This window comes from Orbicella franksi, chromosome 2 (genome assembly GCF_964199315.1).
Source record: "Orbicella franksi chromosome 2, jaOrbFran1.1, whole genome shotgun sequence".
NCBI lineage: Eukaryota > Metazoa > Cnidaria > Anthozoa > Scleractinia > Merulinidae > Orbicella > Orbicella franksi.
Window position 1 is genome coordinate 35469097 of NC_138146.1, and position 18459 is coordinate 35487555.

The 18459-nt window shown below is 40.5% G+C and overlaps 2 protein-coding genes across 2 annotated transcripts; one reads left to right on the top strand and one right to left on the bottom strand.

Moving 5' to 3' along the window:
* The first annotated feature begins 2068 nt into the window (after positions 1–2068).
* LOC145479574 (uncharacterized) lies at positions 2069–7211 on the top strand. The gene is made up of 2 exons (XM_081457971.1): positions 2069–2345; positions 3516–7211. Exons 1-2 carry the CDS (start codon positions 2189–2191, stop codon positions 4106–4108), a joined length of 750 nt encoding a protein of 249 aa, XP_081314097.1. The 5' UTR covers positions 2069–2188; the 3' UTR covers positions 4109–7211.
* Positions 7212–7388: 177 nt separating this feature from the next.
* On the bottom strand, positions 7389–18391 carry LOC145479576 (uncharacterized). The gene is made up of 7 exons (XM_081457972.1): positions 17837–18391; positions 16206–16412; positions 15723–16071; positions 15008–15072; positions 14093–14232; positions 13257–13338; positions 7389–12775 (listed from the first exon to the last, which is right to left on the bottom strand). The coding sequence occupies exons 1-7, from the start codon at positions 18321–18323 to the stop codon at positions 11079–11081; spliced, it is 3027 nt and encodes a 1008-aa protein (XP_081314098.1). The 5' UTR covers positions 18324–18391; the 3' UTR covers positions 7389–11078.
* Positions 18392–18459: the final 68 nt, after the last annotated feature.

The window sequence follows — 18459 nt, forward strand, 5'->3', positions numbered from 1 at the left end:
TGGCTTAAAAGATTGGCGCCACTCTTTCATCCAATCAGAAGTAAAACCTAAACCAATATGTTTTCCCGCGCTTGGCGCCAGCTACATGTATCTACTTAGAGTTTTGATTGGTTCATTGTATTGTCTGTGTCCTTTGTGATTGGCAGAAGGTATTGCTTTGGTTTGGGTTGACGACACTCAATTGAAAACCGACTCTAAGGTACCTTCAGTAGGACATAATTGTATAAATTTGTGGTACATCTGTGTCGTACTCTAAAAGGATCGATTGGTACAAGATTTCAAAATAATGGAAAGAGAATGGTTATCTTTTTGACCAACCTCAATTTGCCAACCGCTGATCCAAAATGCGATATAGCCACCACACAACAAAAAGCAAACTTTTTGACTTTAGAGCTTAGTTCTTCGCTGGTCTGATTTGAGAAACGGCTGTGCTCGCCTGTGCGAGAACTGGGTTCTGGACAGTGGGCCTAGACAGATTCTGCTCCGCAACTTTTGAGCAACTTTTACGATTTTGATCAACTTTTTCGATTCGCAGCAACTTTTCGGAGAGTGAGCAACTTTACAGCATCTTTTCTAAAAGCTAACATATTTTTGGCATATTTTCGCTATTTCGAAATCACATTCATAAGTAATTGATATTTTAACACGTTTCCTTTAGAAATTCACGAGAATTTCACTAGAAAATCTCTTGCGTTTTGATCGGTATCTTGTGTTAATAGATTTCAAATATGGATATGCCGGATTTGATTCAATTTTCAGAATGGGTATCCTGTGTTAATATTCCAAATATAATACAACTAGCTCAAAATGGCGAACGGCAAGGTGCTTTCTTCTTGGCATTTTGAGCAACTTTTGGCGATATTTTTGAGCAACTTTTGGACATTTTTTGAGCAGAATCTGTCTAGGCCCACTGGACAAGTACAGTATTAGGAATGTATGACCGCAAATGGTGCGACACTGACCGCGTGATGAAAACAAAACGGAAGCCTGAGGACGACAATGTAATTTGGGTGATTTCAGTCAACCGGCTGTTGACATTCTGGTGAATTTGATATGAAGATATGATTATTAAAATTTATTGACTGCCTCTGAAACTACTGGGAACGTTCCAGTCTGAAAAGAACAAAAATTTGAAAGAATGAAAAAGTAAACAGCATTCGCTTTTCAAATTGAAAAATGAATCAATAAATGAATAAATTTAAAAAAGCGTTGGGGCTTGACATCAGCCAAGACTATGACACTCTTGTATAAAATTTGCATTACTCAGTATACTTTTTAATTTTTTTTTTACTGTTTTTTTTTTTTAGCCCGTGCATGACAACCGTCGAAACGGCCAGTGATCAGCGCCACATCATCGGCATAAATAGTTATCGGGAGATCATAGACGCATGATATATTTTTCGTACGAATTGTAGGTTAATAATTAATGATATGGACTACAATATGGACTGCTTTCAACCGTTAGGTAAGATGGTGTTTATTTACACTTTTTATTTATTCTTGCGACTATAATTTACATTGTATTCAATGACATAACATTTTTGATGGTATTTTATAACAAAATTTTATGCGTCTTTACACATAGTCTAAGCACTTTGGAATCTTACTGCTATAAATGTGATTGATTTGTTATTATTATTTATAATTTTAGAGATCTTTGAAATGACTAATTTGTTAATTTATGCAGTATTTCTTTTGTGCACTTTTATCTTATTTATTTTTTAACGGACGACCGACTCAGTCACAAAACATCCCATGGGGAACGCCTCAGTTGTCTTCATTCATTTCTTAAACTGAGGGCAATTTAGACTACTCCAATATTTAATGGCAAATTATTCTCCCAATGTTAGACTGCTTTATTCTCTCTACCAGCAGCTACAATTTCTGCGTTCCTGATCAGCTATTAGATCCTCGAGAAACTAAAAAAATCTCACTGAAATAGGAAGAGAGAAGACGTCAGCAGGCATTAAACACTGACAATGATGATTAAATCATTCTAATCTTCCCACGAGGGAAGAAACAAAAACTATATCCTTGCTCGTACAAGATAATTAAAAACACCGATCGATTTCATCTGTTTACACCTGTTTGAAAATTGACGTCGAAAAATAGTTTAATATTAAACCATTGACAGCAGATCGCCTATTCAGATCATCGTTACTTTCGTTCCGTGACACATGCTGGCCGTATGGTAAAGGACTCTCTGTTCAATACACAGTTGTTGACTTATTTTACGCCTATTCTATCGCTGGTTTATCGTGGATTTCAATCAGAGGGATCAATGAGGCTCAGTTTACTATCAGCGATCTGTTCCATGCTTCTACTTGCATATGTTTTGCACTTCGGTAGGTACTCAGACTGCCCCCCTTCTCATATTTTAATTTCTTCATTGTGTTTACATCTCACTAAAGCTAGTTTACATTCTTTAAAAGAGAATTTTATTCGTGTACTAACAATGGGTCGCGTGAAAAAACGAAGTAATCGTTCAACGTTTTCCAACTTACAATTCAGTAAATATTCTTTCTTGTCAATCATCCATAGCTGTGAAGGCTGGTTTGTAAGTCTTAGAAAATCCATGGCGGCCCTCTGGCTCCGCTTCAATTCTTATCACACTAGTAGCATTCTACACGCGCTCTTTCACTGCGTCCATATAAATTGCGCGATGAACAACTGGTTTCGCATTTTTAGTGACACGCCATCTGAGTTATTCGTGTACGGTTAATAAAAGTTCAGTCCACTTAGTAGCATGTTTGTTCGGTTTTCAACGACCTGAGCGTGCTGTTGTACGTATGTCTGTTGCGAATTAAGCCAGGAACTAGTGAGAGAGATAAGATTAAATTCGACGCTTGTATCCAGCTGCAGAAAGAAAATTGCTTTTAAATACAATCAAGTGAGAAAAGGACGAGAGGGCATCCATAAAGATTAATGGGACAGAACGGACAAAAAATGTTACATAATGCCGACAGATAGTGCCGATGCCGATGAGGATGACGATGAGGATGAGGATGAGGATGAAGATGCTGATGCCGATGACGATGCCGATACCAATGCCGATGACAATGACGATGACAATGACGATGAGGATGCCGATGCCCAGGAAAATGACGATGAGGATGCCGATGACGATGCCGATGCCGATGACGATGCCGATGCCGATGCCGATGCCGATGCCGGTGACGACGCCGATACCGATGACGATGACGATGGCGATAGCGATGACACTTATGATGATGATGATGATATAATAATTGTTCTATCATAACGATAATGGTACACAGTGATGATGTGGGCTCTGATGGCGCACCTTAATGACCTCTGACGTTTGTTTCGTTTCACTGCCATTTCCGCTATTTAGAATTTCGGGCTCGTGACTTGCAAAACGCGCAGCAATGTAATGAAAGTGCATCAGTTTTTGAGCTCCTCGACTTAACCTCTAAGAATAATTCAGAATCTTGGTCACTCATGAATAAAAAGCTTCCATGGAGTTGATCATTTTGGAAATTTGTACTTTGCAGGTGTGGCGATTCATTGCTTCAACTGCGACAGTGAAGTTTCATGGGCTGACTGTGATTTAGATTTGAATGAGACAGGAAGGACGTGTTCAGGATCGGATAAGACCAGATGCATAGCCGAAATGTCCAGAGAAACTCCGAGAGACAAGACGAAATACAAAAAAAGCTGCACTACACGGTTGAACAATCCGTGCGATGACAAGAGAAAAGAAGACTGCCAAGCCACCATGTGCGACAAGGATTTGTGCAACTTCGCCCTCTCACCAGGTGCCACACTTTTACCGGCCGGGTTCCGTTGTTATAAGTGTGCTAGCACAATTTCGTGGGAAGACTGCGACCAAAACGCCGTCGAGATTTACTGTGGAGTTGGCTTCAGAAAGTGTTTCAAACTCGAGCTTAAAAAGCCAGGTTTAATAGAGTACTACAAAGGCTGCACTGTACCACTGGCTTGTGGTGACTCAGCTGCTCTAATGCCAAACGCCGAAGACAGAAGGATTTTGTGCTGTGGTCAAAATCTTTGCAACGGAGCGGGCATCGCCACAGTTTACTTTGGCGCTCTGCTTCTTGTCAGTATGATCTCCGTGTTCACTGTCTGATGTGGCCTTTTAGACTGGTAGAACAATGATAAATAACCTTTCAAACTCCATAGCAGACGTAGAAATAGATAATTACTTAGAAAAACAGTGTAAAATATTGTTTCCGGTACAGTACATTTTGCTCAATCAGTAAAGTGTTTCGTTCCCCATCGCCCGACCGATTCACACGTAACTTGTTTTAAAAAGGGAAGAAAAATAAAATGTCTCGATTCATCGCTTACTTTCTTCTTAATGAGCTGGGCGCATTTCTGCGGTTTTCATTCACTCAACCAACCTCGTACTGACCGTACTCAGAGTGTTCGTTCTCCTTGACCAGCGGTCAGGAGATGAGCGACCCGATTGGAAGCCCAAAAGTATTGGACCTCCGGTTGATTTGCGCATGCTCAGCTGGCAAACATGTGGCTCGAATTGTTGGTGCTTTACTTCATTCTCGTCCCCAGAAGCCGCGCTCCTTTTGGTCTTCTGCTAGTTTCCATTATTTTTTTTTTAACCAATCAAAATCTAACTTGTAAGGAGAGTCGCTCGCTCCATCGAGCTTGTGCTTTAAGAAACGAAGACTCGAGGAACGAGATGGTCGAGTTGTCTCGACACAGTCTCCCTTTTTCTGGGTCATTACTAACATTTTTAATGAGCTGTTTATCAGTGTTCTCTTATAACAGGATCGATGTAAGCATTTGCATCGGTTATTTAAACTTGAAGTCCGGTGAGTGCTCAAAGATCCTGAATGAAGCTCAACTTGTGAAATAGGATCGACGCAGGTTCGACGTTTGTTACCACGCTGGAACAAAGGACGTTTGCGCTAATTGTTTCTGCGCATCCTTACTGCGCACGCAAATTCACACGCCACGTCATGCATGAGAGCGCGCGCTAAGTAATAAAATGAACAATGATAGGACAGATGGCCATTGCTAAAGCTTTGCCTGGACTTAACGATCTTTGACGTTCTGTGACCCCTATTTTTCTTTTGATGGATCATTTTCTCTACCGATTTTCTACGTTAAGCGAAAAAATGAAGAAAATCTATCGACTAGAAGTTTGAATTTTTGCAAAATGCACCATCGAATTTCGTTCTTTTCAGCTCGTCGCTCATCTGTGCGACGGTTTCAAATGCCTCTTGAAGGGTTAAGTTTTGTGAAAACGTTGGTGACATTTGGAATTATTTACGAAACAGACCTACTTCTTCAAAATATATCTAAGATCGTTTGCCTCCGTTGACTCACCTTCGATATTTTTAACTATAAACCCTTGTAGACCATGCTGAATTACGTGCACCAATTTTTCAAAATCAGGGTAGATTTCCACACGCTTTATCTCTGAAAGGAAGTCGATGACCCCCAATTTTTTTTTCATTTCTGACACAAGTAACTCCTTATCTGACCGCAGTAAAAATTTTAAAAAATCTATCGACTGGAAAATAAATTAAAAATGGGTGCGACAAAGAGTCGACTTAATTCCAGCGGGGTAACAAACGTCGAACCTGCGTCGATCCTATTCCACAAGTTGCACTTCGTTACACCCGCTTTCAGTGTTACGTGCATGGGCGACATCTTTCGACATGCCATCTTTCGACCTGCTATGTAACCTGGCCTAGTTAAAAATGTAAGCACAACGGACTTCTCTACGGTCGAACTCGAAATAAATGATGAAAGATTGATTTATTTGGCATTAAATTAAGGTTAGGAGTATCAAGAAGTCATTGTGGCAGAAATAACTCGACTGTTTTGAATTTTCACACGTTGCGAATATTAAAAGCGGCCGCGGCCCAATTCTACCGGAAGTCACTATTGAGAACCGATCGACTACACTAAATCGCTTGAATCATCCCGTAAATAGGGAAGCATGCAAAGTTCAAAATCTTCTGCAGCCATTTGAGGTAGGTAATTATCATTTACTTGTCATTTCCTCCGCTAATAACCGGAAAAACTACCAGTTTCACAGTTTAACGGTCTTTCATAGCATGTCGAAAGATGGCATGTCGAAAGATGGTCGAAAGATGTCGCCTGTACACGTGACACTGAAAGCGGGTGTAAAACACGGGAATAAGCACGTGTCCCCGCTATTCACTCAATGCGCGGCTAGTTGCTGCTAGGACTTTTTTTATTTTATGTTTTTCATTTTATTTATTTATTCCATTCTAAAATTACAAAGATAAATATAAAGTAAACAAGTAAGAGGAGAAATGGAAAAGGGCAAAAATATAGCAAGCTAATTAGATGCCCTTGTTTAATTGACAATAATAATTAGGGTAAAAAAGTTAACTTAACATAGGAGAGGAAGAGGTATGAATTAATTAATACTGAGCAAAATAATACTGGAAGAGTGCTTTTTTAAAACGTTTTCTAGTCGCTAAGTTACGTATAGATAAAGGAAGGTCATTCCAATAGTAACATCCAATAACAGTGGGGCAAAATTTCCTTATATTTATTCTGGAGAAACCGGGATTTAAGTGTTGTAGGGATGCACTTCGAGTAACGTAGTTATGTTGCTCAGATACCAGAGATAAGGTGTAATTAGACGGTTTTTCATCAATTAAGTGGTCATATAATAGCTGGCAGGTATATAGTTTAACAAGGATTAGGACTTGCTAGCGAAATGCCGAAATACAGTGCTCGTCGGGCCTTACTTTGGCAATCAATTGCGAAAAATAGAAAGAGAAGACTCGCATTACATACAGCTTTGAGGACAGTGTGTCAGAGACGACAGCTATTGCTCCAAGTGGCATGCTTAACCGTGCTTCTGTTAGCGAACAACAATGGAGCAGCGATCTTGAGCAGCGGTCTTGAAGTCAGCAATCACTTTCGATAGCTCGCCATTCCCAGTAGCGAAATTGTCTTTGTACAGCGCATGTTCGTCAGGAAGGCGGGGAAACAGCGTTTGGCAGATAGGGGAGTATATATTTTTGTGACGTTTGCCCAGTCCATCAAATTTGAATCAATTATTTTGTAATTTGCATGATTTATGAATTGAGTTCAGCCCATGTTTAGAACGGCGTTTGCTGAAACGCCGAACCACTGTCGCATTATCCGACTTGGCAAGTCGAACTTATGCTAGAGTCGAACCATTAATTTGAGTCGAATTTAATTGCGGCGAACGTCGCACCATTTGTGCGCCTAAGCCGACTCTTTATCGCACCTATTTTTAATTTATTCGACGCGACTGGAATTCGACGTTTGCCCTAGGCCTAAAATCAATTATAACTTTTAGGCAAACAAGCAATTACCTAGCCTTTTGTTGTTGTTTTTTCTTTTTGTAGAAAGGCACTGATCCTTTGTGGAAATCCGATATGGCAGCAGTTAAGTCGATGTGTGCTTTTTGATGCTTTATTTCTTTAGAAAGCTACGCATTCTAACATTCTGTTGTTAGTTTTTGGCCTAATTTTGACAATTTTCAATGCATTGACAGGATGATTTCTATTCACTTCAGTTTACTCCAATCTAAATCCACCATTAAACGTACGAACAGCGAACGGGAAACGTCTAACCTCAAACCGCAGTTGGACGTTTGGGGTACACTTAGATCTAAAGGTCTCGAATGACAATCACTTTCGACTTCGGCTATCGCCTCTTGGATCCACAGCTACTTTGACAATGCTCTGACGAAATTCATGACCAATAACAGGGCAGACGTATTAAAAACTAACGTCAATTTGTTGTTATGCAAATGGTTTATAGGAAAAGCAACATAACCTTATTCAAATGCAAGATAATAACTGTAATCAATCTTGTCGACAGTTGAGTTGACGCGGAGTCATGTTTGGCCAGAATACGTCCGAGTCTAAACTGGTTGATTAAGGAAAAAGAAATGATACAACCCCACTTGCTCTGCAGCAACCTTGGTTTTGGTCACTACCAACCTTAATGTTTACGATTTTCTATCTCCTGACAGAAATAGGGCATGGGGCTCACAAGAGACTCGAGGTGACGCAAGAACGCGATTCATTGCTTGCGTGGACGAATTACGCGGGCGCTTTCCTCGCGCGTGCGTCCTAGGTAGGCAGCGTGAAGGACCAGACCAAGCTACATTTTATAAAGCTAAATGAAGTTTCTTTACTGAATTTAAGGCCCTATTTCCCTTGTAGGGAAAAGGACACGATGATGGATGACTGAATTGAATTCATTAAGTTAGGGTCAACATCACAAAGGCCACGTTTAAACTTCAATTCTTGTTCGGTGGTTTGCTAGCAAATACAGCAAAATGTAACTACCAAGAATCTGTCTTAAAGGTTGACAAAAAATCACTCTGATATGCTTTCATTTAACATTGCTCAACTTCAATCCTAAGGTTTGCAAAGAAACCTGATCAATGCTAATCAATGATTAAAAGACGATCGGGTTTCAACCTTCATGTTAAGAGTGTTTTCATGCTAATTTAAGTAACGTTTGCCCTAATCATAACCATTGTTGCTTTAGCTTGGTTTACCGTTAGTTCTGTTGTGTTTTTACAGCTAACCAAACAATTATTTGAAGGCTCCTTTACGTTTGAAGACAATTTTTCAACTTGCCAAAGATGATATAATATATTACAACTCGGCTCTTTGAAGTGACGTGAAAATGAAGAAAAATCCGCTTAAAACTAGTCTTCCAAATCAGAACCGACAGAACCAAAGGGTGAATCACCCAGACTCAATCCCCCCAAGGCGACAAATAGCCAGAAACGCAGTCAAAATGGAACATACGTTCTGAAATTAAAGGGCCTGTTGCACTTTACTACGCATGTGCGGCGATTTGATGTTTGACAGAACCGAACTATTTTCAAAGTTGGGTTTGGTAAGGAAAATCCCTTTCCATCCATCATGCGAGAACTGTGAAAGGTGTTCAACAAATTATGTCATTCGCGGAGGATTTTCACAGCACATTTTGTATTTGTGTGAAGATGATGACCGTCGAGAGATTTCATCATTTTTGAGGCAGTTATACGAGGTGGTTGTTCGTTCCATACAAAGGATCAAACGGACAACGAGGTTTCCAAAGACAAAGCTTATCATAAAAAGCATCACGAAAAAACCGGAAGCTATCCCAAGTGGTGCATGGTTCTAAGTCGTACAACTACTACTTAAAAACATTCCTGTGGACCTGCCGATGTCAATCAAACTTGAACATGCGTATTATCGTGACACAGGCCCTTTAGAGTTGTCACTTATCCACAGTAAGCTTACAGTGGCGTTAGAGGTAAATATGTATGACCATAACTGGCAGCACAACCGTGATTGGCCGAGTAGTTCACTCTACAGATAGGCCAAAATTATGACTAACACAATAAACCTCAGCACGAGGCTCTCGGGAAATAAACCCCACAAACTCTGTAGTTATTCCCCACAGCCTCGTACTGAGATCTATTGATTTAAGCTAGATTTTAAAGGGGCTAGGTCACGCAATTTTAGGCAATTTCAGCACTGATCAAATGGTCATAGAATTAACTAAAATATCACAGAAACGGCTCAAAACTATAGAAGATCTCAAACAAAACACAGGAAAGCCAAGAAGGGACATGAATGGACAAAACTGGAGAGAATTAAAATGGGTTGTATTTGGGTAAATTTAAAAAACGTTGGCCCACCTTTTTCCAAATTTATATCAGTTTATATCAAAATCTCATTTACACAGCTGGAAAATCATTCTCAGTTGTTATGTGGCCGTAATTTTGCAAATGAAAGACTCTTGCTCTGCCAATTTGACGTTTAGAGCTCATAATTAACAAAATTAAACAAAATTACCGAAAATAGCGTGACCTAGCCCCTTAATATATCGAAATTGGTCTATTCAACAGATTATTCCACAAACGCCCCCCCCCCACCCCCTCCATTAAGGATACTTCATTGTTTTTGCGAACTTGCACGCTAAGCATGAAACCACGAAGAGAGGAATGAGGAGGAAATGCTGAAAACTATGAAAAACTGTCTTCACCTACAACTAACCCTGTGTAAACCAAGGCACAGACATCCCAACCAGGGAAAATTTAGAAAAATTTCAATGAAAATAAAAATTTTGAAGGCTTCTATTCTTCTTGTCTTAGCTTATGCAACTTTGTCACTAATTTAATCAGCTCTAATTTTAAGCAAAGGGAGCTGTTTCCTTAAAATTTGAAAACAGCGTTTTAACTCTGAAAATGTATCAAATATTTTCCGTCTAAGCTACGCTGGATGAATTTGAAAACGCAACAAACACCGGTCATTTTGGATTTGAGTTTGAGGAAAAAGTGGACAGGGACATCTCAAGTTTTGTCGTGACGCCATCGTTTTCAAAAAAAGCCCAGTTTTCAAAATGTTTTCTGTCCAATCCAAAACCGAAAAAAAGCTGCGTTTTCGAAATGTTTTCTGTCCAACCCAAAACCGAAATAAAGTTGCGTTTTTAAAATGGTTTCCGTCCAACCCAAAACCGAAATAAAGTTGCGTTTTTAAAATGTTTTTCGTCCAACCCAAAACCGAAATAAAGTTGAGTTTTTAAAATGTTTTCCGTCCAACGCAAAACCGAAACAAAGTTGCGATCTGGTCAATGTTTTCCGTCCAACCCAAAACCGAAATAAAGTTGCGTTTTCGAAATGTTTTCCGTCCAACGCAAAACCGAAATAAAGCTGCGTTTTCGAAATGTTTTCTGTCCAACCCAAAGCCGAAATAAAGCTGCGTTTTCAAAATGTTTCCCTTCCAGCCCAAAACCGAAATAAAGCTGCGTTTTCGAAATGTATTCCGTCCAACCCAAAACCGAAATAATGAAAACCGAAGTAAAGCTGCGTTTTCAAATTTCTCCGGCGTAGTGTGGACGGGGCCTAACACTAAAGTAACCACGAAGCCAAAAGATGTCTAACGAACCAATCACTACTCAAAGCAGAGACACGTGACCGATGGCGGCAAGCGCAGTGTTCTGTATCTGGTCTGTGCGACAACATCTCTGCTCCGATTTTCCAGAACAGTTTTACGGAACAGTTAATCAAATTGAAGCACCATGCCATGTAAGCCTACTCAGAGTCAGTTTAATCAAGTGCCCGCCGTTCGGAGATCTTCGGCTGATTCCAGGTCCTCTTCGGAATCTCCTCTGTAACCAAGATCACCGTCCGACGTAACGGCACCACCTAGAGCCGTCATCTGGTCTTTCAAGCCCTTCAGAGTACCCGAACGACTGCGATCATTCCCGGCTTCTGCAGCTGGTCGAGGTGTACCATCATCCCTCACTTCTGCCCCTTCAGCTTCCTCCTCATACTCAACCTCGGTGTCAGAGTTCACGGGAGTAATTGTCTCATCTGCAGTACTGTCACCTAAAGCAACGTCAGTGTCCAAAGAAGTGGAACTGCCTCCTGGTGGGGCGGTCATGTAAGCTGCAGTGTCTGTGTCAGAGGTGACATCTTCCCTGGCACTGATGAATGACTCTGCATCACTGTCCTGCTCAGGACTTTCTGCGTTGGCGTCGTGTTGGTCTACTTGTTCGCCGTCTTCTTCTTCTTCATCTATGACATCGTTTTTGGCGATATCCAAGAGGGAACCCGACGGAGACATATCGCCACCGCTTCCTTCAGACCTACCTCGGCTTATAAAGTTCCCACTCTGTTCCAAGCCTTCGTTTCTCCCAGAGGTGCTTGCTGAAGCTGATCTATCAGCGTTTTTTGCACCAGAAACCAAACTACCCGAGTCTAAGGCTTCAAAGCTTACATGGGGTCCGCTCTCTAGCTGACTGAAAGTTTTCTTTATTGTATAATGTTCCGCAACAGGCATCCCTTTTATGGATTCAAAGTTAATTTCGTATTTCACAATTGGCTTCTCGTCGGATGGAGACATGTGCGATGCTGACTTTTCTTCAACGCGTGACGAGGAAAATTCTTTTGTCGTTTCACGTCCGTTGCTTTTCGTGGCACTTCGGTGTTCTTCCGATGCAACTACGTGACGCGTCAATGTTGTACTTTCATTGGAAGCTTTGAAAGCGTGATTTTCCAGATCAAATGGGGATTTCCCTTGAAGTTGCTCGACATTTGGTAACACCGATACAATAACGTTATTTGTGTCACACTCAGGAAGTGTCACGGTACTAACATAGGACTGCTTGGAAGAAACCATCTGCCGGTGAACAGTTCTGGTCACTGTCTTCACGGAGCTCTCGCTTCGTTCCGATACATGACGGCTGCCGCTAAAGGTCGCTGCCATCGTTCTCCTAGACGAAGCTGCAATATTAAGACTGCTGCGGTATGCTGTCTTCTCCTGGCTGGTGGAATGCAATTCTTCTACGTTGTGCTCGGCAGAGCTTGACACTTCAGGCTGTGACTGCACTCCACTCTCTGAAACAGCTTTGATTCCTTGCTCCTGCACAACACTGAGGGATGCTCGCCCTTCATCAAGCACGTCAGGTGACGAATTAGCGGGGGCTGCCATGTAATCTCGAGAAATGCTCTTCACTACGGCCGCCTTCACTGGAGAGTCACTTTCAGCGACTACGGGTCCGTGCAATTCAGGACAGCTGTCAGTCACATCTTCCGATGGAGGACCATCTTGCAGGTCAGTACTGGCAGGTTTGGAAAGTGCATCACTGCTGTTTTCTCCTTGCATGGTCTTCGTGACGCGTTGAGGTGTTTCTCCGTTGATTTCTCCATTATCTGCTCCTGGTGGAGTAAGTTCTTGCTGCTCAGCACTGCTTTGTTTGGTTTCCACTGGTGTCTCTTGCAATGCATCTTGCACTAGCTCTGAAACTAGTAGCAACATACTTAATGAATGTCAATTCCAACACTTAGATAATGCTCCTTCACGATTGCTGTAGCAATTCCTTAACAGATCCAAAGTTCGAAATGAAAGCGTGATTATTCTCTCAATGATTGAATAACAACTAGTTACTCTTAATGGAGGCGCAGTGGCCTCATGGTTAGTGCGCTCGACTCTGGCTAGAGTGATCTGGGTTCCAGCCCTGGCTGGGGACATTGTGTTGTGTTCTTGGGCAAGACACTTTCCCACAGTGCCTCTCTCTACCCAGGTGTATAAATGGGTGCCGGCAAATTTAATGCTGGGGGTAACCCTGGGATGGACTAGCATCTCATCCAGGGGGAGTAGAAAATACTCCTAGTCGCTTCATGCTGCAGAAACCTGGATAAGCTCCTGCCTGATGAGCAACTTGGCTCGTATGTAGACTTTACCTACTCTTAATGGAATCTTAATTTCAAATGCTACGATTCTTACCCAGTTCTCGCTCATCAGCTGTACATGACACATCCCGATATGCAAACTGTTTTCTTATCATTTCTTCATTGATATTCACATCCTGAATATTAAAGAGAGAGGTTCCCTTAGATTCCGTAGACATCGATCACTGTCGCGAATTGACAATTACAATCTTACAGCCTCTTGTAGAACACAGGATTAGGGTGTCAAATGGTTCAGTAAATATTTCTATTTTTATTATTACTTATTTACAAAACAGACACTATTCAAAATAACACAAGCACACTAATAGAAAGCTAACACTACTTGCGGCATGCTACCTGGAGTACAGTACAATTGTAATGTTCCAATAATTTTAAATTAGTTTAACTTAAGAGTTGTTCAGAGGATTATGCCATGCAGCCTGCTTGCTACCCATGTGGCTATTGGGTCCTAGCTATTTAAATATGCATTTTGCTTAGCAATGGCTAGCCTGTGAACACAGCTGTCTTTCATCTAACGAGACTGCTACAGTCAATGCTCATTCATTCAATCAAACTGATATGGATATGACAGAGAAGCAAACACAAGGAGTTGGCAGCTTAAGATTAACTGTCTATGAGTACAGTTAAGTTTTAAGGGAGTCGTAATTTTCATGCATGTCATGCAATCGTTCCCACCTGTCTTGACTAACCATGCTTTAAGTATTGTTGGGTGGGACTGAAGACTAAGTATATATCTACTGAAGCACATCAAGCATGAGTGCAAGGTGTCCAGGAATGTTATCAAAGAAAGAAAATAACAGCACAGATTGTGAATGTATATCCTCAATAAATACACAGTCACATATCATAAACATGTTCATAGTTTCTTACTGTCTGTCCAGTAGTGTCAATCAATTCAAGACAAGGTATGTCCCCATCATATTTCACCACTCGTGCCATCACAGAAACCCACTGAGCACAGTGGCTGAGCTGGTCAAACTCGTCAATTGCGTCTTTACTCCACTCACCAACTAAACAACGTGATAAGGAGGGAGCAATACTACCATTACTCAAGGCCCACCAAAATCAAAATTGATGATGAGAATATTGAAATAATCACCTGGGGGAAATGTCAACAGACAATTCAACATTCTTAGAAATCAAGTAAATCATGAAATTAAAAAATGTTTACCAATAATTATTATTAAAAAGAAAAATGTGGTTGTTCCAGCTTGGTGGTTACATGAGAAAGAGATAAGAAATCTGTTTCAGGAAGTGGCATGCACCTAATGATGGTATCCAGAAGAAAATATTTTGGATTTGAGACAACTATGTTCTAGTTACTTGAATGATATAAAAGTATATTAAAGGGACACCACAATGTACTATGTCAATTATAGTACACCATTTCTGGTCAAGACAGGGTTTTAAAATAATTACTGGGTTCCTCACTCATACATGAGAAGCTCCTAGAACTCCACCAAGAAGAACTTTATAAAGTGAGCTGTTTTCAGGGAGAGCAAACTGTAATTTGTTTTTAGCAATTTTTCCAAGACAAGACAAGTTTCAATCTTGTGCATGCTTAGCCCATTGTAACACTGCCCCTTATAACACTGTCTTCAGTACCCTTGTATAGACCTTTTTAACAAAACTAGACAATTATATTTAGGCTTCCACCAATGGAATTGAGTCTTTCACTCTGTAGAAATCCCATACACAAGCTGTACATACACAAAATGATGGAGGGACAGTTAAGTCTAAAATGAACCTTAAAAAAACACTAATGAGCATATAATTTTCATGTACCTTTAGGTTTCACATCAGCCAAATTGCACTCAATAGCTTGAAATGGAATTCTGTTGTGTTCCTGTCTATAAACACAGTCAGTTGTAATAAGTATATAAAAACCGACAATGCTGATTGTAACATAACCGACATGGAAAGAAATGAAGAGATGTTTTTGGAAATACTGCTGATTCAGAATACAGTGCACTTAGCATGAGACTTGCACTGTTCAATTTTCAGGAATATGAAAATTGGCCTCCTTTTGTTTTCATAACAACAAAGAGTGAATTTATTTCCAAATGAAGACTTAAAAACATAGCACTGGATTTAAACCACTGCTCATAAAGACCCTGCGACTACTCCTAGTCCCAGCAACTAGTCCCTGCAACTAGTTCCCTGAAGACTTTAAACGAAGGGACTGGTCACAGGGACTTGTCCAACAAACAGTTCACACAAGAGCATTTTGAGGAACAAGTCGCATGGACTTGTCCCAAAAATTCAAACCAGTCTGAATTTGTGGGACTAGTTGCAGGGACCAAACTTTGGTCCCTGCGACTAGATTTTGAAGCAAAAATGGCCAGTTCACCCAATGGGACTTGTCCCCGCGACTTGTTGCAGGGACTAGTCGCAAGGACTAGTCCCCTTATGTGTGCTGACCTTCAATGCAAGGAAAAACAACCATAAAGTACACCTTTCCTGCAGAAACAAAGTTGTATCTAGTAAGTACTGCACTTACTTAAGTTCTCTTAATTTTTCCTTGGAAATCTTCCCAGAGTCTCCAAAATCCACATAATACAAATCCACCATGCCATCCTTGTTGATTTCCAAAATACGCGCCCTGTACCAAGAGGAATCATACTCAAATGGTGCACAGCAGATATCTCCGACCTTAAAAGCATTGAGGACAGAATGTGATTCTGAGGAAGAGTACAAGAATGTCAAGTCATTTGTTAGTTTATCCAGATCAGGAGAATCCTTTGTTAGCAGCTGTACCCAAAAATGTCCTGGATTGTCAATTGCTGACACAAATACTGCAAAGAAGTCATTTGTCTTTGGAAACTGTACAACACCTGTTATTGGAGAAGCTGAAAGAGAGATGAGAAGTAATTAATTGTACAAAGATACATGCGTAGTATAACAGTAAGTTGTCAGCTGCTAAGGACAATGTTCACTAAACTGAAAAGAACATCTGAAGGCAATGTAGTACAACTTAACTCACCAAGAGCAGTGTCTAATTTCCTAGGTGCACGTCTGTTTCGTGGCATTCTAATGTCCCCCCTTCGAGCGCGGATTTCATTATCTTCTGCGATCTTCTCATCTAGTAGTCCCTTAGCACTGGCAATCTGGTCATAGGTGCCCGTAACTGTGCACTTGCGTAAAGGGTTTGACATGTCTTCATTGTCACGCTCAATTCTAATCTTTGCACCTACAGGAAAAATAGATTGGCATGGAATATTAGTGAAGTAGACATCCCACAAAAAGATGTAAGGGGTTACCTAATCCAGGTTGACATGTAGCTGTTTTAAGAAAGGGCATCTTACATTAAGCTAATGCTAAAATACTGAAATGAAGTATGGCAGTGAGAAATACATGTCTAGTTCATTACTGCATGCATGATTGAAAGTCGCAGTAGCTCATCAAAACTGTATCCTAAAAACTCTTTCAACTATACTCTCTTGCACTGCTTGTCTGCACAGAGGGGTAATCACTCAGCAAAACTTCTTGGGATAATTAAAATTTATTGATCCCATAAACCAGTACAGTTTTAGTTCAGATCTTTTGAGATGTTTGCAAGCATTCACATTCTCAATATATCTGGGACCTGAAAGACAGCAACACTGATTTCTCAATCAGTGTTGTCACGCAAGCAAGGCCATACAAGGAAACCCTGTCACACTGCAATTTGTGTCTGACAGAAAAACTCTGCATTCTATCCACTAACAGATCTACACTTCTAAACAAAAGATCTGATCTTGCAACAAAATGGAGGCACAAAATTAAGTTCTATGCTGCCAATCAGAAACAGGATTGCTCACACCCTGCCCTCCATTAATAGTTTAAATATTTCTTTCAACTGCCACTTAGGGCACAGTCTGATGATCGCTTCAAGTGTGAAACTTGAGTAATTGTAATTTTTATCTTAATTTGTATTTTGCTCTGCACTGATTTTTATCGAGCACTCCCATAATTATGTGAAACCACTTCTATTTTTCTTTGTTTACATTAAGTATACTATAAATATAATAAGGTTAACGTAATAATATTTGTATTTGTCTTGAGAAAATAAAGATGTTCTTGCTGTTGTAGACCTTCAGGTATGTTGCTTTAGTTTGCTGTCACTCCACATACACATGTAAGACGCTGTCTATCTGGCTATTAATAAATGGTCCACCAATCTGGGGCCTTATTTGACAAACAGACAGACAGATGGAAAGATAGACAGACGAAAATTAATATTGCATAGGTACTGTTTCTTATTGATCACTATTAATTATTGATTATCACTGATTGATACCAAAGGCCAATCTAGCCAATCAGATTCAATGAGATAGCACATTAACAACAGAAATTTGGTTACGCAAAACAAAATATTTGCTTGCAGGTACATGTACCACAGCACGATAAGGTGAAATGTGTACAAAAAGAAAGACTTCCTATATGTACATGAGGGAGTATGATATAGTTTTCAAACAGTCACTACCCACATTAGTTACACTTAATTACCGCTTAAATTTTCTTGGCATGTCAACCTGCTTTTCATAGATCGATGTTTTTTCTTGACCAATATTTTAAGAAACGTGTCATGTACTCGTTTTGTACATTTCCTAAACATTGAACAAACAAGCCCACCTGAAACTGAACACATGTGACGAATTGTCTGCCCTCCTTTGCCAATAACTCTTCCACAAGCACGCTGAGGAATGAAAATCTCTTCCGTTCTAATGACCGGCTGCTCCGCAATGATTTTCTTCACCAAAATTTCCGCTCGCTTTGCCTTTTCGCGTTCGCCTTGAATGAGCAGAATTCTTTCTTCGCTCTCACTGCCTTCATTTTCGTCCTTTAGATTTACACGAACTCCGGTGTCCTTTTCTATCTTTTTAATATTCACTCCAGACTTGCCGATAAGGGCACCGACCACCACACCAGGAACTCTGACTTCTACAGTCCTTTGGTTTGCAGACGCGACTTCCTCGCTTTCTTCTGCTTGAGTAAAATCCTCGTCCTCATCTGAAAATTGGGAATTTTGGCGTCTCCTGTACCATAAATAAAGCAACAATGCCACTACAGGAACTCCAATAGCAATAGCTGCTCTTTGCTCACTGGAAAGGGAAGGCATTTTCGATGCACTTTTAAGAAAATATTGTTCATGAGGTGAAAGAGTAAGTCCAACACGGCTGGCTGTGGCACCTGGCCAGTAAATGGCTGCAGTAGGACTGAAAACGAATGGCCAGGGCCCATTTTGAATGAGGGGG